At 48.7% G+C, this 23,683-nt stretch overlaps 1 protein-coding gene across 7 annotated transcripts in view; it reads left to right on the forward strand.

The window, feature by feature from the left end:
- LOC140395357 (fas-binding factor 1 homolog) overlaps positions 1-23,683 on the forward strand; it is a 192,561-nt gene that overhangs the window by 43,084 nt on the left and 125,794 nt on the right. For all 7 annotated transcript variants that reach the window (XM_072483003.1, XM_072483006.1, XM_072483007.1 and 4 more), the window contains 3 exons: positions 7,692-7,733; positions 10,373-10,463; positions 10,859-10,919. In XM_072483003.1, the coding sequence (XP_072339104.1) occupies positions 7,692-7,733; positions 10,373-10,463; positions 10,859-10,919 (194 nt within the window). The remainder of the gene's footprint in view (positions 1-7,691; positions 7,734-10,372; positions 10,464-10,858; positions 10,920-23,683) is intronic.

Here is a 23,683-nt window from a genome sequence, read left to right on the forward strand (position 1 = left end):
GCATAAAGTGGGAACAATTGTTCCTTGGGAAATGTACAACAGTAATGTGGGGTTGTTTAAGGAGCACTTGCTGCGAGTGCTGGATAGTTTTGTCCCGCTGAGACGAGGAAGGAATGGTAAGGTGAAGGAGCCTTGGATGACAAGCGAAGTGGAGCTTCTAGTCAAGAGGAAGAAATAAGCTTACGTAAGGTTGAGGAAACAAGGATCTGACTCGACTCTAGAGGGTTACAAGGTAGCCAGGAAGGAACTCAAAACTGGACTGAGGAGAGCTAAAAGGGGGCATGAAAAAGCCCTGGCGGGAAGGATTAGGGAAAACCCCAAGGCGTCCTACACTTATGTGAGAAATAAGAGGATGATCAGAGTGAGAGTAGGGCCGATCAGGGATAGTGGAGGGAACTTGTGCCTAGAGTCTGAAGAGATGGGGGAGGCCCTAAATGAATATTTTGCTTCAGTATTCACGAGAGAGAGGGACCTTGTTGCTCATGAGAACAGTGTGAACCAGGTTAATAGACTCGAACAGGTTGATATTAAGAAGGAGGATGTGCTGGAAATTTTGAAAAGCATCAGTAAAGATAAGTCCCCTGGGCCTGACGGGAGATACCCAAGGTTACTACGGGAAACGAGGGAGGAGATTGCTGCGCCGTTGGCGATTATTGTGTCCTCATTCTCCACTGGAGTAGTACCGGATGATTGGAGGGAGGCGAATGTTGTTCCCCTGTTCAAGAAAGGGAATAGGGAAATCCTGGGAATTACAGACCCATCAGTCTTACGTCTGTGGTGAGCAAAATATTGGAAAGGATTCTGAGAGATAGGATTTATGATTATTTAGAAAAACATAGTTTGATTAAAGATAGTCAGCATGGTTTTGTGAGGGGCAGGTCATGCCTCACAAGCCTCATTGAATTCTTTGAGGATGTGAAAAGACAGATTGATGAAGGTCGGGCAGTGGATGTGGTGTATATGGATTTCAGTAAGGCATTTGATAAGGTTCCCCATGGTAGGCTCATTCAGAAAGTTAGGGGGTATGGGATACAGGGAAATTTGGCTGTCTGGATACAGAATTGGCTGGCCGAAAGAAGACAGCGAGTGGTAGTGGATGGAAAGTATTCCGCCTGGAGGTCGGTGACCAGTAATGTCCCGCAAGGATATGTTCTGGAACCTCTGCTCTTTGTGGTTTTTGTAAATGACTTGGATGAGGAAATGGAAGGGTGGGTTAGTAAGTTTGCCGATGACATGAAGGTTGGGGGGGAGTTGTAGATAGTGTTGACGGTTGTTGCAGGTTACAACAGGACATTGACAGGATGCAGAGCTGGGCTGAGAAGTGGCAGATGGAGTTCAACCTTGATAAATGTGAAGTGATTCATTTTGAAAAGTCGAATTTGAATGCTGAATGCAGGGTTAAAGGCTGGATTCTTGGAAGTGTGGAGGAATAGAGTGATCTTGGGGTCCACGTACATAGATCCCTCAAAGTTTCCACACAGGTTGATAGGGTAGTTAAGAAGGTGTATGGTGGGTTGGCTTTCGTTAACAGGGGGATTGAGTTTAAGAGCCGCGAGGTTTTGCTGCAGCTTTATAAAACCCTAGTTAGACCATACTTGGAATATTGTGTCCAGTTATGGTCGCCTCATTATAAAAAGGATGTGGATCCTTTGGACAGGGTACAGAGGAGATTTACCAGGATGCTGCCTGGACTGGACGGCATGTCTTATGAAGAAAGGTTGAGGGAGCTAGGGCTTTTCTCAATGGAGCGAAGAAGGCAGAAAGGTGACTTGATAGAGGTGTACAAGGTGATGAGAGGCATGGATAGAGTGGATAGCCAGAGACTTTTCCCCAGGGTGGAAATGGCTGTCACAAGGGGACATAATTTTAAGGTGATTGGAGGAAGGTGCAGTGGAGATGTCAGAGGTAGGTTCTTTACACAGAAAGTGGTGGGTGTGTGGAATGCATTGCCAGCAGAGGTGGTGGAGTCAGAGTCATTCGGGACATTTAAGCGATTCTTGGACAGGCACATGGACAGTGGTAAATTGAAGGGGTATAGGTTATGTTGATCTTAGATCAGGATAAATGGCCGGCACAGCATCGTGGGCTGAAGGGCCTGTACTGTGCTGTACTGTTCTATGTTTTATCACGTCCGCAAATCCCTGCCAGAATCCCCTCAACTTCGGACATGCCTAGAACATATGTACATAGTTAGCCGGGCTACCCCCACACCGCCCACATTTGTCCTCCACCTCGTCAAAGAACCTGCTCATACGGGCTACCGTCATGTGGGCCCTGTGGACCACTTTGAACTGGATCATGCTAAGTCTGGCACAGGACGAGGATAAATTGACTCTTTTCAGGGCTTTTTCCCACTTTCCATTCCAGCTCTCTTCCCAGCTCCTCTTTCCACTTCCGCTTCACCTCCCTGATCAGGGTCCCCTCCCACTCCATCAACTCCTTGTGTATCTCCGAAACCCTCCCCACTCCAACCCCAGTTTTTGACATCACCTTATCCTGTAGTCCCCTGCGGGGGAGGCGAGGAAAGCTTGGAACCTGCCTTCGTACAAAGTCCTGAAGTTATCGAAACCCATTCCCGCCCGGTAGCTCAAACTCCTCCTCTAGTGCCTTCAAGGTGGGAAAGCCCTCTTGAATAAATGAATCCCCAAATCTCTCTATCCCTGCCTGATGCCACCTCCTGAAGCCCCCATCCAGCCTCCCCAGGACAAACCGGTGATTGTTACAAATCAGAGACCACACTGACGCCCTCTCCAATCCCATGTGCTGCCTCCATTGCCTCCACACCCTTAAGGCTGCCACCACCCACAGGGCTTGTAGAGTACTGAGCCGACGAGAATGGCAGGGGCGCCGTTAGTAAAGCTTCCAAACTCGTACCCTTGCAGGATGCCGCTTCCACTCGCTCCCAGGCCGACCCCTTCCCCACTACCCACTTCCTGACCATCGATATGTTGGCCGCCCAGTAATAATTAATAAAGCTAGGGAGGGCCAAGCCCCCCTCCACGCGACCCCGCTCCAGGAGTGCCCTCTTTACTCTCGGGGTGTTCCCCGCCCACACAAAACCTGTAATCGCCACATTTATTTTTCGAAAAAAAGCCTTTGGGACAAAAATCAGGAGGCACTGAAAAAAGAAAAGCCGTCTTGGGAGGACTGTCATCTTCACCGTCTGGACCCTTCCCGCTAGCGTCAGCGGGATCATGTCCCATCTGTAGAAATCCCCTTTCATTTGGTCGACTGCTTTGCCCAGATTTAACTTGTGGAGCTACCCCCATTCTTTAGCCACTTGAATTCCTAAATATCTAAACCTCCACGCCACTACTTGAAAAGGTAACTCCCTCAGTCTCCTTTCCTGCCCCCGTGCCTGGATCACAAACATCTCGCTCTTTCCCATATTCAAATTGTAGCCTGAAAATCGCCCAAATTCTCCTAGTACCCCCATGATTTTGGTCATCCCTCCCACCGGGTCCCCCACTCACTATCCCACGCCACGCACTCGATGCTCTAAGTGCCATTGCTAAAGGCTCCATGGCCAGGGCAAACAGTAATGGGGAGAGCGGGCATCCCTACCTTGTCCCTCTCCCGAGATTAAAATATTCTGACCAGGTTCGGTTGGTTCTCACATTTGCCACCGGGATCTGATATAACAGCCGGACCCAGTCCACAAATCCCTGCCCGAACCCAAACCTGCCTAAAATATCCCATAAGTATGTCCACTCCATATCCCATAAGTATGTCCACTCCACCGGATTAAGAAGCCGTCTAATATTGGACGTCAAGTGCCTGCCCTTCACAAATCCCGTCTGATCCTCCCATATTACCTCCGGGACACAGTCCTCTATTCTGGTGGCCAAGATCTTTGCCAGTAATTTAGCATCTACATTTAAAAGGGAAATCGGTCTGTCCCATCCACAGCTTTCCGGACCCTTGTCTCGCTTCAGGATGAGAGATATTGATGCCTGTGATTGCGTTGGGGGAAGCACTTCCAACTCCTTGGATTAATTGAAAGCCTTAACTAACTGCGGACCCACTAGCCCCGAAAACATTTTATAAAATTCCATTGGAAATCCGTCAGGCCCCTGGGCCTTACCTGATTGCACTGCCCCCAATCCATCTCTCACTTCACCGAGCCCAATTGGGCCTCCCAAGACTTCCACCAGCTCCTCATCTACCTAGCCTCTCCAGGAATTAGTTCATTCCCTCCTTTCCGCAGGGGGTTCCAACTCCTATAAACGACTATAGAATTCACAAAACACGTCATTAACCGCCCACGGATCCTTCACTACTTTCCCCCTCATATCCTTAATTTTCCTTATTTCTCTCGCTGCCTCCTGCTTCCTCAGCTAATGTGTCAACATCCTGCTAGCTTTCTCCCGATATTCATATACTGCCCCTTTTACCCTCCTCAGCTGTCCCTCCGCCTTGCCTGTGGAAAGGAGCCCAAAATCCATTTGAAGTCTCTGATGCTCCTTCAGGAGCTTCTCATTCGGAGACTCCGCATATCTCCTATCCACATGTAAGATTTCTCCTACTAGCCTGTCCAGTTCTGCCCGTTCATCCCTCTATGGGCCCGAATCGAAATATATTCCCCTCTGATGACCGCTTTCAATGCCTGCCACACCACCCCAGGCACGGTCTTTCCCGTGTCGTTGGTTTTTATATACCCCCGAATGGCCTCCCTCACTCGCTCACATACCTTGTCGTCTGCTAATAGCCCTGCATCTCGCCTCCACTGTGGGCGCTGAGAATTTCCCGTGTTCACCTGTAGGTCTAGCCAATGTGGCGCATGGTCCGATACTACAATTGCTGAATACTCTGTGTCCAGCACCCCTGCTAACAATGTTTTATCCAGTATAAGATAATCGATCCTGGAGTACGCCTTGTGCACATGAGAGTAGAATAAATATTCCTTGCTCCTTGGCCTCTCATCTCCACGGATCAACACCCCCCATGTGCTCCATGAACCCCCGCAGCTCTTTCGCAATTGCTGAAACTTTCCCCGACCTAGAACTCGACCGGTCCATCCTGGGATCCAAGACCGTGTTAAAATCACTCCCCATAACCGAGTCGAGGTCCTGGATTTTTCCCAGCATCTTCCTAACAAACGCGATGTCATCCCAGTTTGGGGCATATATATTTACCAACACCACTGCCATTCCCTCCAGTTTCCTGCTAACCATAATAAATCTGCCTCCCGGGTCTGTCTCTATTTTCCCCACCTCAAACGCCACCCTTTTGTTAATCAGGATGGCCACCCCCCTTGTTTGAAAGTCCAATCCTGAATGGAACCATCCGACCCATCCCTTTTTCAGTCTAAATTGATTCCCCAGCTTCAAGTGTGTCTCCTGTAACATCGCCACGTCCGCCTTTGATTGTCTCAAGTGTGCGAACACACGGTCCCTCTTGACCGGCCCATTCAGGCCACGCACATTCCACGTAACCAGTTTGGTTGGGGGAGGGGGGGCTCTTGCCCCCCCCCCCCCCTGTTGATCAGCCATGACCGTTCCTAGGCCAGCCCTTAGCCCATGACCCGCACCTCCCCAGATCCGCCCCTCGGCAGCAACCGCCATCTAGTCTGCATCTCCACCTTCCTGGAAGTCCCCTGATCATCAGCAGTTCCCACCCCCTCCCCCCTTTACCCCGTCACTTTTCAACTCACTTCGCTCCCCTGAACCAGCTAGCCTAGCAGGTCGTGCCCTTGACATCTGGGATTCTACCACCTGCTGGATCTTTACCCCCCAACTCTTAAAACATAAGTTTTCAAAACAATAGCACCAAACACAAAAAGCAAACAATCCATCCACTTAAGGTCTAGGCTCAACGCCCCACCCCTCCCCATTACAACATCTTATCAATCCCATCACCTTCAAACACAGCCCCAAACAATGGAAGTGAAAACAAACAGAATAAATGGAAAGACAGAAAAAATTATGCATGCAAAAACTCAGACAGATGTCTTTCCTTCCTAGAACATCTCAATTTGAGAACTTTTCTTTACTCCCCTCCATTTTATTCTTTTTTCTTTTTTACAAACACACTAACAAAGGAAGAAACTCTACCTTCGTACATACACTAAAAGGTCAAAGTTATATAACTCCGAGAAATCGCAACTCAAGTTACAGTGCACCACAGAACTTTTTGATTCAAATCACTACTGACCAGTTTTTTTTTTAATGTCCTTATGGGTCCCCCAGGTTATCTTTCATTAATCCCAGAGCTGAAGGGGTTGGATTACGAGGAGAGGTTGAGGAGACTGGGACTGTACTCGTTGGAATTTAGAAGGATGAGGGGGGAATCTTATAGAAACATATAAAATTATGAAAGGAATAGACAGGATAGATGCGGGCAGGTTGTTTCCACTGGCGGGTGAAAGCAGAACTAGGGGGCATAGCCTCAAAATAAGGGGAAGTAGATTTAGGACTGAGTTTAGGAGGAACTTCTTCACCCAAAGGGTTGTGAATCTATGGAATTCCTTGCCCAGTGAAGCAGTAGAGGCCCCTTCATTAAATGTTTTTAAGATAAAGATAGATAGTTTTTTGAAGAATAAAGGGATTAAGGGTTATGGTGTTCGGAGCTGAGTCCACAAAAGATCAGCCATGATCTCATTGAATGGCGGAGCAGGCTCGAGGGGCCAGATGGCCTACTCCTGCTTCTAGTTCTTATGTTCTTATAAAACCTGTCACTTCTTCCGGCGAGCCAAAATATAGTTCTCGGTCCTTGTAGGTTACCCAAAGACCGGCCGGGTAGAGCAGTCCAAATTTTATTCCTTTCGCATAACTTTATTAAAACTCGCCCTCCTCTTAGCAGGTTCTGCTCCCAAGTCATGGTAAACCCGGATCTCGGCTTCTTCCCATACAAACTGTTTCGTCTGCCTAGCCCAACTCATGATGCGTTCTTTGTCCAGGAATCGGTGTAGCCTCACCACCATCCTCCTCGGGGACTCCCGACCCTGGAGCTTGCGCATAAGTACCCTGTGAGCCCGGTCCGCCTCCAACGGCCTGTCGAACGTCTCTGCCCCCATAATTTTCTCGAACATCTTCACAACATACGCACCGGCATCCGATTCTTCCTTTCCCTCTGGCAGACCGACAATCCGAATGTTCTGCCTGCAGGAACGATTCTCCAGGTCTTCCACCTTTTCCAGCAGCCGCTTTTGCCGATCCTGTAAAATGCCAATTTGCAGTGCCATCCCAGTGGACTGCTCCTCTTGTTCCGTCCCCTTCTCCTGTAGCTTTTGGATTGACTGTCCCTGGGCCCTCACTGTCGCCTCCATCCGGTCGGCAGCCTCCTTAATCGAGGCTACCACCTTGGTCAGGTCCTCCGCACAGTCCTTACGGTGCCGGGTGAACTTCTCATCCAGGCATGTAACCAACCGGTCCATCGACCATTGAGCCGGCGGGGCCGGATCTCGCTTCTCTACCAATGCAGCCACCAAGCTCAGATCCTCACTTCCAACCAACTTTTGATTCCTCCTTTTGCGATTATTTTTTGTGCGTAATTCCATAGGATAGGGGTCGTCTTCTTCTCCTCTCACTTTTATCCACTTACGTTAGAAAAAATTTCCGCGAAAATCTAGCTTAAAAGCCGTTTAAAAAAAATACCAAGAGCGGGAGCTGCTAAATGTGTGACCGTTCACAGCGTAGTCACCACCGGAAGTCAACATTCTCTGGTAATACTGTGCCTGCATTCTGTTTCAGAATCGATTGATGACGTACTGGATGATCTCCTTGGAGAAGATGGTAGGTTGTGGTAATTTTATCCTCTTGATAAACCGGAACTGACAGATTAGTGCCATTTAGCCGCAGCATATCAAGAATAATCTGTGTGTCAGAATCCTTACAGTAAGTAATTCTGTTTGTTTTAATTGGAAATCCCATGCTGAAGGACGAAAAACTCAGATTGTAGGGCAACACCAAGTTTGAAAAGAATAGCAGTGAAGACAAATTAAATCAAATATTAATGGGGAATTGATGTTAGCTTTGGTTTTTCATCCTGAAAATTTCCGTTAGGAAAGGTCTGGAAGATAGGAAGGCCCAATTTTGAGGACCTGAGATTAAAGAGCTGGAGAACTGGACCAGCCATATAGATTCTGTGGCTAAAAGAGCAGGTTAGACAAAGGCTGGGAATTCTGCAGCGAGTAACTCACCACCTGACTCCCTAAATCCTCTTCCCCAGGCACGAGTCAGGAGTGTGATGGAACACTCTCCACTTGCCTGAATAAGTGTAGCTCCAAAAACACTGAAGAAGCTCAAAACCATTCAGGACAAAGCAGTTCGCTTGATTGGCATCCCATCCGCCATCTTAAACCTTCATGCCCTTCACCACTGACACATGCAGCAGTGTGTACCATGTACAAGATGCACTGCAGCAACTCATCAAGACAACTTCGACTGCACCTTTCAAACTTACGATCTCTGCCACCTTGAAAGATAAGGGCAGCAGAAGCATGCGATCACCACAACCTGCAAGTTTCCTCCAAGCCACACACCACCCTGATTTGGGATTATATCGCCGTTCCTTCACTGTCGCTGGGTCAAAATCCTGGAACTCCCTTCTTAACAGCACTGTGGGTGTACCTACACCACATGAACAACAGCAGGTCAAGAAGGTGGCTCACTTGGGAATGGGCAATAACGCTGGATGGGCCAGTGAATCACACATTCTGTTCAGGGATTTTTTTAAACTGCAGGGAGTCCCAACCTTTTCATGCTGGGAGTGCAGGGAGGAGAACAATTGTGTACTTTATTTGATTTGTTATATCAGGAGATCTATTGCCCATTTTGGAGTTTCTGAATTAAACTGCCAATACGAATTTCTGTTTTTCTGGTAGAGTTCTGTTCTTGCACTCTTGAACAATTCAAAACCAGTACCCATGGCCATGTATTAAAATCTACATTAAATGTTTAAAATGATAATCTTTATTAGTGTCACAAGTAGGCACTGCAATGAAGTTACTGTGAAAATCTCCTCGTCATCACACTACGGCGCCTGTTCGGGAACACAAGGGAGAATTCAGAATGTCCAATTCACCTAACAACACATCTTTCGGGACTTGTGGGAGGAAACTGGAGCACCCAGAGGAAACCAACTCAGATGCGGGAGAATGTGCAGACTCCACACATACAGTGACCCAAGCTGGAATCAAACTTGGGTCCCTGCCGCTGTGAAGCAGCAGTACTAACCACTGCTACCGTGACGCCCCAATTTTGTGGTTGCCGCTGACCATGAAGCTGCCCATAAAGATCTAGCAAGCTCTGAGGTGCAACTTTCCCCTTTCCTGATGTTAGTGTAAATCTCCACAATGGAATCTCCAGATGTCCAACAATAGTGACATTATCAAACAGGATAAGCAGCCAATCATAATGAATACTCTCACAGACAACAAATCAGGAAGTTGTAAACACTAATTCCTTCATTTCTAATTTAAAATTCCAACTTGCAAATAAATGATTGCTACAGACACATTGGTAGAAACCAAAATATCATAACAGACTTTCAGAAATATTATTAAGATACGTAGACTTTCTCATACTGGGAAATTTGACTATTGTCCTTTTCTATGGGTTTTTGAGTGCTTGCACATTCAAAGATTATGTGTTGAAAACCCTAGATCTCCCTGTTTATCACATCCTTCACCATCGTTCCATAAATGTATAGTCCTCTTCCTTGGTTTTCTTTCCAAAATATATTGCATTCCTTCACATGAAATTGCATCTGTCACTAGTCTGCTAATTTCATTAGCCTGTCTATGACCCAAACGAGTTCAGAAATACTGCTGGAGTTTAATGCTGTTAGAACTGTCCAATGATGACCAGTTCCGAAGAAGAGTTTGCTGCACTTGTCCTTCGAGGTGACAGAGGTCTTAAAATGTTGGGTGCGATTTAACTAAAAAAAAGTCTGTTCCAGGAGGGGAATCGAGGGGTCATTCTCAGTGCTTGTAGCGCAAGGACGACCTCGTTATTTAACGGCACTCTGTTCTTTCAGAGGCAGGGCGGGTCCCGGTCGGCCAAGGCCGTTTGTGTCCGAGGCACATAGGCCTTCCCAAATAAGGAAAACAGGCGCCACCAAATCTGCCACTTATTGTCAGCTTCTACCTGGAGACCATTGTCCCGGATGGCCTTTCAACAACCTTTTTCCTGTGTTAATTTTTGCAAAGTCTGGGCTGCAGGTTTTTGTATATCTGCAAGTTGCAGCCGGTCTGTGTTTGACTTTGGCCATTTTTCCCAGCAATCTTTGCGGGTGGACATTTTAGATGGCCTCAGGGGGGTTGGCAATCCAATATAGTTTAAAGAGAAAACTAAAGTACCTGTGTTTAGTCTGTGGTCTGAGGAACTGTGGGTATGCATAAAGTTTTATTTATGTCACTTTCTTTTTTCAGATGGATCTCCCAATAAACATGCTTCAGTAACTACACATTCAGGAAGCAACATCAGGACATCTGTCACTGTACCATCTAGAACAAGCAGAAAGTACGCAAGTTAGCAGACTGACTCTGACTGCAGCACAAAAGAGCATGCTGTTTGGATAATTGTAGTGTTCACCCAGGGATTTAATTTATTCGGATTTGAAAGTTTAATTTCGGTTTTCAACCTGAAATGAAGCGTATTCAGAGTCACTCAAACAGAAACAGCACATCAAAATGTAATTTATAACTCCTGCACAATAAAAATGTACATTGTAACTGAATGCACTTTTGGTTTCCCCTGATTTCCTAGGGTTATTGCAGTGGGTGCCCTGGGGTTGTCCCAATATGTGGAGATTATAACTGCAAGTGCTTTGGTGATGCCCTGACCTTTCGAGATTAATGCAGTGTGTATTGCACTGATTTGTTGAGATTAATACAACAGCGGTTTCTTCTCTTCAGATCGTTGCTAGATGATGACTTTTTCAGTAAGTTGGCACAGGATGTCAACAAGGACAATGAGGTTAGTGTGCATCTTTTTGTTTTACATACCTGTTGTATGGTCCGCACATAGTAGAACAGCTTAATGGGTATAAACAAAGCCTGGCTCAAAGCTAAACCACACTCACCAGAAGGTCTCTGGTTCAATTCCAAAATTGTTGCGTGTTATCTGCTCCCTGTTGTGGGATGTATTTAATGTAATACCTGTGGCCCTAGACCGCCTGGCTAGTGAGGAGGAAAAAATCAACCAAACCTCTTGTTGCTGATCACCACCCAGTTACCCCCTTGTTGGAAAATGGATGTATATAGGTTGACAACGTCGATTAATAATAATAATCTTTATTAGTGTCACAAGTAGGCTTACGTTAACACTGCAATGAAATTACTGTGAAAATCCCCTCGTCGCCATACTACTACGCCTGTTCGGGTACACTGAGGGAGAATTCAGACTGTCCAATTCACCTAACAGTTGATGAAAAAGGGGAAAAATTGCTGCTTCCGGTGGCAGCCAAGGAGGAGTAGGTCGCACATTTGATAGCTCCAGCCTGTGACGGACTTTTGGACCTTTTTCCCCTGGTTTTTCCTGGATTTTATGGGATAAATCGGTGAAGAGTGAGACAGTGAGGAGAAATCCCCTCCGGTGTATGGAGAATTGGACCGAAGTGGCCGTGTGAGACGACAAAGTCCTATAAGGGAGATGCATGTAGAGCTGGTAACACAGGAGAGCATGGCGGAGAAGCAGGGCCACAGGGAGATGGCACAGTGGTCGACGGAGCAGCTGGTGAAGTTTTTCGAAGATTGCTTCGCCAAGCTGAAGATGGACACGCTGGACCCGATTAAGGCTTCGATTGATCAAGTTGTGCAGAATCAAGAGACTCACGGGAGAGTGATCCAGGAGGTAGAGAAAAAGGTGCACGAGCACAAGGACTACATAACCGTGCTGGAGACCAAGGTGGAGATGATGAACGACCGCCAGAAAAGAATGCAGGAGAAGCTGGAGGACCTGGAGAACTGGTCCAAGAGGCAGAATCTTAGAATTGTCGGCCTCCCTGAAGGTAGTGAGGGATCGGATGCGAGGACTTAAGTGACGGACATGTTGGAGAAGTTGATGGGGGCTGAGGCGCTCCCTCGGCCCCTGGAAGTGGATAGAGTGCACAGAGCCCTCGTGAAGAAACCCCGAGCGAATGAGCCGCCGAGGGCAATGGTGATATGCTTTCACCGATTCCTGGACAAGGAACACGTTCTGCGGTGGGCCAAGAAGGAACGGAGCAGCAAGTGGGAGAATTGTGAGCTGCGCATTCATCAGGACCTGGGAGCGGATCTGGCCAAGGGGCGAGCTAGGTTTAATCGGGCAAAAACGACCCTCTTTAAGAAGGGGGTGAAGATTGGGATGCTGTACCCAGCCCATCTGCGGGTCACACATGAGGAACGAGACTTCTACTTCGACACACCAGACAAAGTATGGACTTTTATCAAAGGAAAGAGGCTGGAGGTGAATTAAAATATACCGAAGCCCTGGAGAGTACTGTGGTGGCGATTTGTTGTGCTGGGCTGTATAAGTATAAGTAGTGCTATGTGTAATAAGGGGCTGTTTGGATGCTAAAGGTAACTTTGTCTTGCAGGGAGCTGGTTAGAGGGGGGATTGTCTTTGAGGCTGGTTCTGTTTTTTGGGTGTTTTTTTTTCTAAAGTGGCTGTTTCTTCACTGTTTTTTTCCTGATGTTTGTTTACTGGGGAATGTGATGTTTTTAATATGTTTGTCCACGTGGGGGGAGAGGGGAGAGAACAATGGGGAGACAGACTGCTTGGTGCCAGGGGCGGGCGCTATCAAGTCAGCATGGGTCAGCTGTCTCTCAGAAGCGCAGTGGGGGGGAGAGCAGGAGCTTGACTTGGGGGGTTGGGTTTATGGTGTTGTTGCTAGGGGGGAGGGAGAGGGGGCCGGGGAGCTGCTTTGCTGACAGGGGAGGAACTGTTACTTGGGGACAAATGGGAGGTCAGGAATGGCGAATGCCTGAGGGTGGGGCTTGAGGAGGCGTACGGCATGAACTAGAGGGCACGAGCTAGCTAAAAGGGTGATGGCCAGTCGGCAGGGAAGCCCCCCGACCAGGCTGATTACATGGAACGTCAGAGGGCTGAATGGGCCGGTCAAGAGGGCTCGTGTGTTTGCGCATTTGAGGGGGCTGAAGGCAGACCTGGCAATGCTACAAGAGACACACCTGAAGGTTATAGACCAGATGAGATTGAGAAAGGGGTGGGTTAGCCAAGTATTCCACTCCGGGCTGGACTCAACAAACGAGTGGCATTCGAGGCAGGGAGAATCATGTCAGACAAGGGGGGTAGGTACATAATGGTGAGTGGGAAGCTGGAGGGGGTGCGGGTGGTACTCATTAACATATATGCTCTAAATTGGGACGATGTGGAATTAATGAGGCGGGTTTTAGGTAAGAACCCAGACTTCGAGTCACATAACATGATCATGGGAGGAGACTTTAACACAGTCATTGATCCGGAACTGGATCGGTCAAAATCCAGGACAGGGAGGAGGTCGGCTGAGGTAGAGGAATTGAAGGGGTTTATGGAACAGATGGGGGGAGTTGACCCATGGAGGTTTGCACGGCCAAGGGCGAAGTAGTTTTCCTTTTTCTCACATGTCCACAAGGTATACTCTCGCATCGACTTTTTTGTTCTGAGCAGGGCGCTAATACCGGAGGTGGTGGATACTGAGTACTCGGCAATCGCAGTGTCGGAACATGCCCAACATTGGGTGGATCTACGGGTTAGTGTGGAGAGAGGGCAACGCCCGCTGCGGAGACTGGATATGGGGTTGTTAGCGGACGAAGCGATCTGTGGGTGGGTTAACAAGTCCATCCAGAACTACCTGGAAACAAATGATACGGAGGAGGTCTCCGCAGCGATGGTTTAGGAAGCTCAAAAGGCAGTGGTCAGAGGGGAATTAATCTTGATGCGGGCCCACAAAGAAAAGGCGGAACGGGCTGCGAGGGATAGGTTAGGTTAACCCTAACTCCAGGTGGACAGGAGATACTCGGAGGCCCCGGACGCGGTAAAGTCCGGATAGGTAAAGTAAAAAGTAGAGGCGGGAATACTGTCCTGTGTAGCCATCTGGGATGGCCACTTCCAGGATACAAAATGGGCGCTCGCAATGAATGTAGGGAACTATGGACAGTGTTAGGAAAGTAAGCAGGCACAGAGCCTGCATGCGTATTGGGACGGTAGCTCCCAGACGAGACTGAAACTGTAGGTCAATTAACACATTGATGGCCCATCTCCGGGAACAAAGGAAAGACACTCAAGCAACCGATACAGCTCCAGACATCCCGGCGCCAGTTCCCCAAACCGAAAGTGCAAACAAAGCAAGGCCAACGGCCAGCCATCAGGGCACCCACCCCTTTATTGGTCAAGATCAATACCAGTGATCAAGATGCGGCCCAATTAATTGGGGCCAAGTTTAAGGCCCGCCCAAAAGCGCGCGAAGCCCCTCCGGGTATAAGAAGAAACCCCCGAGAGAGAATCGCTCTCTTGGACTTGGCTCTCAAAGCGGAGAGACCCGTCCACCAGCTGCACCAGAAGCACGCAAGTGCAAGGTCAACATTCGCTACCAGACAGGCAACCTTAGCTGTTCTCCTGTATATCTTCAAACCCAACAGCCTCAGATCCGAACAACGGCCATTGTTCCTCTGACTAAATGGGCACCCGAAGTTAAGTATAGGCGTTAGCGTTAGAGATAGTTTAGTTTGTAGTACTGTTGTGCATGAGTAGATCTTACTGTATGTGTAAAGAAATAGTATTGACTTTGAACTAACTAACTGGTTTATTGGCTCTTTGATCAGTATTCGGGTTTGAACTTTGTGGCGGTATTGAGAGATACCTGGCGACTCTAAAGCAAACATAATTAGGATTAAGGAAGGCGACCATATTGACCGCCATATTTAGAACCAGAGAAACAGAGCAACACCTGGGACCCAACGGGGGTGAATGAGGTGTTTAAGGACTTCAATAGTAAATTATATGAGTCGGAACCCCCGCCTGGGGTGGAGGGGATGAGGCAGTTTTTGGATCAGTTAAGGTGTCAGAGAGTAGATGAGGATCTTGTGGAAGGGCCGGGAGCCCCAATTGAGATTGAGGAAAAAATCAAGGGGCTGGAGGGCATGCAGTCGGGCAAGGCCCTGGGGCCTGACGGCTACCCGGTGGAATTCTATAAGACGTTTTCAGCGATATTGAGCACACTACTGGTGAGGACATTTAATGATGCAAGAGAGAAGGGAGTCCTCCCCCCAACAATGTTGCAGGCCTCGATTTCATTGATCCTGAAACGAGAGAAGGATCCGGAGCAATGCTGGTCATACAGGCCAATTTCTCTACTGAATGTGGACGCCAAACTGCTGGCTAAGATACTGGCCACAAGAATCGAGGACTGTGTCCCGGGAGTGGTAGGGGAAGACCAGACGGGATTTGTAAAGGGCAGGCAACGCAAGGCCAATGTTTGAAGGCTTTTGAATGTTATTATGATGCCCTCAGAGGGAGTGGAGGTGGTGGTAGCGATGGATGCGGAGAAGGCTTTTGATTGGGTGGAGTGGAATTACCTGTGGGAGGCGTTGGGAAGGTTTGGGTTTGGTGAGGGCTTTATTGACTGGGTGTGGTTGCTCTATCAGGCACCAGTAGCGAGTGTGCGTACGAACCGGCGGAGGTCGGAGTACTTTAAACTGCACCAAGGGACGTTACTGTTTGCTCTGGCCATAGAGCCATTGGCCATGGAGTTAAGAGCCTCTAGTAACTGGAAAGGGCTGGTTCGGTGGGGTGGAGCACTGGGTCTCTCTTTACGCAGATGACCTGCCCTTGTATATTTCAGACCCGTTGGAGGGGATGGGGGAAGTAATGCGAATCCTGGGGGAATTTGGCAATTTTCCGGGCTATCAATTGAACATGGGGAAGAGCGAGATGTTTGTGATCCAGGCAAGAGGACAGGAGAAGAATGGTAGGGAAGAGCTTACGGTATCTGGGAATCCAGGTGGCCCGGGAATGGGAGGCACTGCACAGGTTAAACCTATCCCGGCTGGTAGAACAAATGTAAGGGGACTTTAAGAGATGGTACATGCTCCCGCTATCGCTGGCGGGGAGGGTACAGTCCGTGAAAATGACGGTCCTCCCCAGATTTCTGTTTGTCTTTCAGTGCCTCACCATCTTCATCCCAAAGGCCTTTTTCAAGCGGGTGAATAAGGTTATTTTGGGCTTTGTGTGGGCGGGTCAAACCCCGCGAGTGAAGAAACTGTTGCTGGAGCGCAGTCGGGGGAGGGTGGGCTGGTGTTGCCGAACTTCTGCAATTACTACTGGGCGGCTAATATAGCCATGATTAGGAAGTGGGTAGTGGGGGAGGGGTCAGTATGGAGTGGATGGAGGCGGAGTGAAGACACCAGTTTGGGAGCACTGATAACGGCATCTCTTCCATTCTCGCCGGCCCGATACTACACAAGTCCGGTTATGGTCGCAGCTTTGGGAATCTGGGGGCAATGGAGGAGATCTAAGAGAGTGGAGGGAGCATCGGTTTGGACCCCGTTTTATAATAATCATCAGTTTGTAGGCTAGATGGTGGGTTCCGGAGATGGCAAAGGGCAGGAATTAGAAGGATGGGGGATCTATTTATAGATGGGAGCTTTCCCAGTTTGAAAGCCTTGGAGGATAAATTTGAATTGCCAGCAGGGAATGGGTTTAGGTATTTGCAGGTGCGAGACTTCCTGAGAAAGCAAGTGCCGGCCTTTCCGCTGCTGCTGCCACGGGGGATACAGGTTAGAGTAGTTTCCAGTACCTGGGTGGGAGAGATGAATGTTTCAGATATTTACCAGCAGCTTTCAGAGGCGGAGGAAACTCCGGTGGAGGAGCTTAAGGGCAAGTGGGAGGACGAGCTAGGAGAGATAGAGGCGGGTCTGTGGGCGGACGCCTTAAGCAGGGTTAATACCTCCTCGTCATGTGCCAGGCTTAGCCTGATACAATTTAAGGTAGTCCACTGGGCACACATGACAGCGGCTAGGATGAGTAAGTTTTTCGGGGTATACGATAGGTGTGCGCCGGAAGCCCAGCAAATCATGTCCACATGTTTTGGGCATGCCCGAAGCTTAGAGGGTTTTGGCAGGGATTTGGCAAGGCAATGTCCACGGTGCTAAAAACACGGGTGGTGCCGAGTCCGGAGGTAGCGATCTTTGGAGTGTCGGAAGAGCCGGGAGTTCAGGGGGCGTAAGAGGCTGACGTCTTGGCCTTTGCCTCTCTGGTAGCCCCGAGACAGATCTTGTTAATGTGGAGAGTCTCGAAGCCCCCGAGTGTAGAGACCTGGGTTAGTGACATGGCTGGGTTTCTCAGTCTCGAGAAAATAAAGTTCGCCTTAAGAGGTTCGATGGTAGGGTTCACCCGGAGGTGGCAGCCGTTCGTCGACTTTCTCGGGAAAAAGTAAAATGTCAGCAGATGCCGATTTCCAAGGGGGGGTGGGGGGAGGCGGGGGGGGATCGGGGAGAGGGCCGGATTGTTGTTTTATGGTTGGGGTGTGTGAAGATTAGGATGGGGGTGGGGGGGAAATGTTTATTATACCATGTTGATGTCGTTGTTAATGTTATTTTTATAAAAATTTTCAAATACCTTAATAAAAATATTTTAAAAAAGAAGGGGAAAAGTAGAATAGGAAGCCAGAAATATAAAATCAGATTGTAACAGCTTTTACAAGTGTATAAAAAGGAGATGAACATTGGTCCTTTAGGGGCTGAGACAGGAAACTATATCATTGGTGTATGAGGAAATGGCAGAGACATTAAACAAATATTTTGTGTCTGTCCTTGTAGCCAAAGATACAAATTACATATCAGGAATAGAGGGCAACGAAGGGACTACTAAGAGTGAGGGACTTCAAGTAATTAATATCACCAGAGAAAAAGTATTGGAGAAACGTAAGAGACTAAAAACCTGACAAACCCCAAGACCTGGTCGGCTGAATCCTAGGGTTCCAAAAGAGATAGCTGTAGAAATAATGGATGGAGTGGTTATGATTTTCCTAAATTCCCGAGAGTCTAGAATTGTTCCAGTGGATTTGCACTTGTGAAATGTAACATTACTGTTCATGAAAGGAGGGAGAGAGAAAACTGGGAGCAACAGGCCAGTTAACCTGACGTTAATTGGGAAAATTCTGGAATTTATCATTAAGGGAGTCTGAACAATGCACTTTGAAATGTCGATGTACCTTTAAGAAATGGGTGTTTATCAAATAGCTGCAGGGATGTCAGTGTGTGGGTGGAGCTGGGCTGTCTGGCTTTCACTTTCGTTTTGAGCTGGGAGCTGCAATGTGTTTTTGGTTTCACTTTCAGAGATGGAGAGCTGCATTCAAAGCAAGCTGCTGTGTAATGATCTCTCTCTCTACAAGCTAAAGAATGTCTCCAGATCATTGCTGATTTCAAAGTAACACCTGTTTCTGTAGAGCATTTAAACCTGCTGTCTTTATTTAAAAAGGGTGTAACTTGTGGATGTTGTTTGGAAGGTTATTAAGGGTTATCTATAGAGTACTGTATATTTTGGGGGAGGTTGTCAGGGTTAGTAGTTGATAAACTGTTTACTGTGTGTTTATAAAATGTTTACTGGATTCATAGAATAAACATTGTTTTGTTTTAAACATACTTTAGTTCTCTGTAGCATCACACCTGTAAAGTGGCCCTTTGTGTTCCCCATAACCAAAATCTATTTAAAGTTGTGGGTCAGGTGAACTCCATGATATACTTTGGTGTTCTCTAAACCCTGGCCCATGATAGAAAATCAACAAAGGGAAATTGTGTTTGACAATTTTATTTGTGCTTTTTCAGGATGCAAGTAGGTTAGATAAAGAGGGACCAGCAGATGTATTTTCCTTGGATTTTGAAAAAGGCATTCAATAGTGTACACAAGAAAATGGTTCATAGAATTTGAGGTGGCATATTAGTATAGTACAGTGTTCTTCAAACTTTTTTTCCAGGGACCCATTTTTACCAACCGGCCAACCTTCGGGACCCAACCCGTCCGACCTTCGCGACCCACGCTGGCCGACCTGAGTGACCCACGCCGGCCGACCTGAGCGACCCACCATTTTCTCTTACCTTGTTTGCTGCTGATAAAAATGGAGGAAATGGTTTTGGTCCCTTTGGCCCTCGTATACGCTCCTCCAATGGAACCTGTTGGTTGAAGATGAAGCTTTCCGGTGTCAGAAAGTATGGAGTCTCCATCTGTCCAAAGTTCGGCATTTTTTTCCTGTAAAATGTTATCAAATAAACCCCCCCCCCCCCGAACTTGTAAAAAAAAGAATAAAATAAATGAAAAAAATAAAAATTAAATGAATAAAATAAATGAATAAAACCCCCCCGAACTTGTAAAACAAAAAGCTGCGACAGTTTAAAAAAATAGCGGCCGCACTGCGCATGCGTGCCCAATCATCGGCGCGCATGCGCATAGTTTTGCGCTTGTGTGCTGATGATTGTGCGTGCATGCGCAATGCGGCCAAATCTTTTTTTACATGTTCGCGGCCATTTTACAGGCCGCTTGCAGCCGGCGTTATTAAAAGCCGGCTGCTGCACGGGGATTTACGCGATCGGGAGTGCCGCCCCCGAGTTTGAAGAACACTGGTATAGTATATGAATGATAATTGGTCAAAGGACAGGAAGCAGAGAATAAGGGTAGATGGGGCATTTTCAAGCTGGCAGGCTATAACTAGTTAAGTGTTGCAAGGATCAGCGCTGAGGCCTCAGCTATTTATAATCCATATTAATGATCAAGAATAATGGTTCCAAGTTTATTGATGACACTAAATGGTGACCAGAATCGACAAGTTGTATTCCAGTATGCACAGTGTACAATAAAGCTGCAACATAATCCTTGCAGATCTGTCCAGTTATGTTCTAGTTGTACATCCCTACCAGCTACCCTTCTAGTCTCCCGGTACCAATTCAATTTCAATAATTGTTCACTTATGATTTAGTTTTTCAACCTACATAATAATAATAATCGCTTATTGTCACAAGTAGGCTTCAATGAAGTTACTGTGAAATGCCCCTAGTCGCCACATCCTGGCGCCTGTTCAGGGAGGCTGGTACGGGATTAAATCTTTACAGATCCAGAGACGGGACCTGGGATTCATGTCGCATTACATTCATCCCCCACCATCTGGCCTGCGAAATCCTACCAACTGTCCTGGCTTGATACAATTCACACCTCTTTAACCTGGGGTTACCCCATCTCTGGATCTGTAAAGATTTAATCACCTGCTAATGGTCGCATTCCAAGCATTGTTTGGCATCTTTGAATTTGTCTATGTTTCTGGAACATACCTCTTCATTCACCTGAGGAAGGAGCAGCGCTCCGAAAGCTAGTGACATCGAAACAAACCTGTTGGACTTTAACCTGGTGTTGTAAGACTTCGTACTGTGCTCACCCCAGTCCAACGCCGGCATCTCCACACCAATAAACTACAGTCACCAGATTTGTAACTTAAAAAAAATATATATTTATTAAAGTTTTTTAACACAATTTTTCTCCCTTACAAACAATAACCCCCCCCCCCCCCCCCCGTAACAAAAAAAACCGAGAAATCGGGCAGAGCAAGATATATACATGGCAAAATGATATATTTACACAGCTTTGTACACTGGCCCTCACCCGTACGTGCCAGTTTCCCCAACCCTTCATGTTATCTCTTGCTCATCCACCCTCCCAGGCAGTCCCCCCTCTCTCCCCCCCCACCCTTCCCAGGACGACGTTCTCCCCCCCCCCCCCCCCCCCAAGGTTGCTGCTGCTGACCGACCTTCCTCTAACGCTCCGCGAGATAGTCTAGGAACGGTTGCCACCACCTGTAAAACCCCTGCGCAGACCCTCTCAAGGCGAACTTAATCCTCTCCAACTTTATGAAGCCAGCCATATCATTTATCCAGGCCTCCAGGCTGGGGGGCTTCGCCTCCTTCCACATTAGCAAGATCCTTCGCCGGGCTACTAGGGACGCAAAGGCCAGAATGCCGGCCTCTTTCGCCTCCTGCACTCCCAGTTCGTCCACTACTCCAAATATTGCTAGCCCCCAGCTTGGCTTGACCCGGACTTTCACCACCTGAGATATTGCTCCCGCCACTCTTCTCCAGAACCCCTCCAGTGCCGGGCATGACCAAAGCATATGGACATGGTTCGCCGGGCTCCCTCAGCACATTCCACATCTGTCCTCCACCCCAAAGAACCTACTCAACCTCGCCCCCGTCAAGTGCGCTCTGTGGACCACCTTAAATTGTATCAGGCTGAGCCTGGCACACGAGGAGGAGGAATTAACCCTACCTAGGGCATCAGCCCACAGACCTTCCTCGATCTCCCCCAGCTCCTCCTCCCATTTACCCTTCAACTCTTCTACCAGCGCTTCCCCCTCTTCTTTCAACTCCTGGTGTATTTCCGACACCTTGCCCTCCCCGACCCATACACCCAAGATCACCCTATCTTGAACTTCTTGTGCCAGGAGCAACGGGAATTCCCTCACCTGTCGCCTCACAAAAGCCCTCACCTGCATATATCTAAAGGCCTTACCCAGGGGTAACTCGAACTTCTCCAGTGCCCCTAGGCTCGGAAACGTCCCGTCGATGACAGGTCCCCCATTCTTCCAATCCCCGCCCGATGCCAGCTCTGGAACCCCCCGTCCATCTTCCCCAGGACAAACCGGTGGTTACCCCTGATCGGGGACCACACCGATGCTCCCATTGCACCTCGGTGCCGTCTCCACAGGCCCCAGATTCTTAGCGTTGCCGCCACCACCGGGCTCGTGGTATACTTTGTCGGCGAGAGAGGCAGCGGTGCCGTCACCAACGCCCCCAGGCTCGTTCCTTTACAGGACGCCAATCCCATCCTCTTCCATGCCGCCCCCTCTCCCTCCATAACCCACTTGCGGATCATCGCCACATTTGCTGCCCAGTAGTAGCTCCCCAGGTTTGGCAGCACCAACCCTCCTCGGTCCCTACTGCGTTCTAGGAACCCTCTCCTTACTCTCGGGGTTTTATTCGCCCACACAAACCCCATAATACTCCTGCCTACTCTCTTAAAAAAGGCCTTAGTGATCACGATGGGAAGGCACTGAAACACAAACAGAAACCTCGGAAGGACCACCATTTTGACCGACTGCACTCTACCCGCCAGCGAGAGCGGTAACATGTCCCATCTTTTGAAATCCTCCTCCATTTGCTCCACCAACCTCGTCAGATTCAGTTTATGTAGGGTCCCCCAACTCCTGGCTATCTGGATCCCCAGATAGCGAAAGCTCCCCTCCGCCCTCCTCAGCGGTAGGTCCCCTAACCCTCTTTCTTGGTCCCCCGCCTGTAATACAAAGAGCTCACTCTTCCCTACATTGAGCTTATAGCCTGAAAACTCCCCAAACTCCCTTCGAGTCTGCATGACCTCCACCATCCCCTCCATTGGATCCGCCACGTACAGCAACAGGTCATCCGCATATAGCGACACCCGATGCTCTTCTCCCCCTCGGACCACCCCCTTCCATTTATTAGACTCCCTCAATGACATGGCCAATGGTTCGATCGCCAATGCGAACAACAGGGGGGACAGGGGGCACCCCTGCCTCGTCCCTCGGTACAGTCGAAAGTACACCGACCTCCGCCGGTTCGTCACTACACTTGCCATCGGGGCTCTGTAAAGGAGCTTAACCCAATTGATAAACCCTACCCCGAACCCAAACCTGCGCAGCACCTTCCAGAGGTACTCCCACTCTACTCGGTCAAAGGCCTTCTCCGCGTCCATAGCTGCCACTATCTCTGCCTCTCCCTCCTCCGATGGCATCATTATCATGTTTAAGAGCCGCCGCACATTGGTGTTTTGTTGCCTGCCCTTTACAAATCCCGTCTGGTCCTCGTGGATTACTCCCAGGACACAGTCCTCGATCCTCGTGGCCAGCACTTTTGCCAGCAACTTTGCATCCACATTGAGGAGCGAGATCGGCCTGTACGATCCACATTGCAGTGGGTCCTTGTCCCGCTTTAGGATCAAAGAAATTGTCGCTTCCGAAATTGTCGGGGGCAGGGTCCACTCCTCTCTTGCCTCATTAAAGGTCCTCACCAGTAGCGGGGCAACAGGTCTGCGTACGTCCTGTAGAACTCCACCAGGAATCCGTCCGGTCCCGGGGCCTTCCCCGCCTGCATGCTCCCCAAACCCTTGCTCAGCTCCTCCAACCCAATTGGTGCCCCCAAACCAGTCACCTCTTGCTCCTCCATCCTCGGGAATCTCAGCTGATCTAGAAATCGTCTCATCACCTCTTCCCCCGCTGGGGGCTGGGATCCGTACAGCTCTTCATAAAAGGCCTTGAATACCTCGTTTATTTTCGTCGCACTCCGAACCGTGGCTCCCCTTCCATCTTTGACTCCCCCTATTTCCCTCGCTGCCATCCTCTTACGGAGCTGGTGTGCCAGCATCCGACTAGTCTTTTCCCCATATTCGTAGGTCGCCCCCTGCGCTTTCCTCCACTGTGCCTCCGCCTTCCCTGTGGTCAACAGGTCAAACTCCATCTGGAGCCGTCGTCTTTCCCCAAGTAATCTTTCCTCCGGGGCCTCTGCGATCTCCTGTCCACTCTCAAAATCTCCCCCACTAACCTCTCCCTTTCCATACCCTCTGTCTTCTCCCTACGAGCTCTAATGGAAATTAGCTCTCCCCTGATCACCGCCTTCAACGCCTCCCATACCACCCCCACCCGCACCTCCCCGCTGTCGTTGGCCTCCACGTACCTTTCGATACACCCCCTC

This window comes from Scyliorhinus torazame, chromosome 18, assembly GCF_047496885.1.
Source record: "Scyliorhinus torazame isolate Kashiwa2021f chromosome 18, sScyTor2.1, whole genome shotgun sequence".
NCBI classification, from domain to species: Eukaryota; Metazoa; Chordata; class Chondrichthyes; order Carcharhiniformes; family Scyliorhinidae; genus Scyliorhinus; species Scyliorhinus torazame.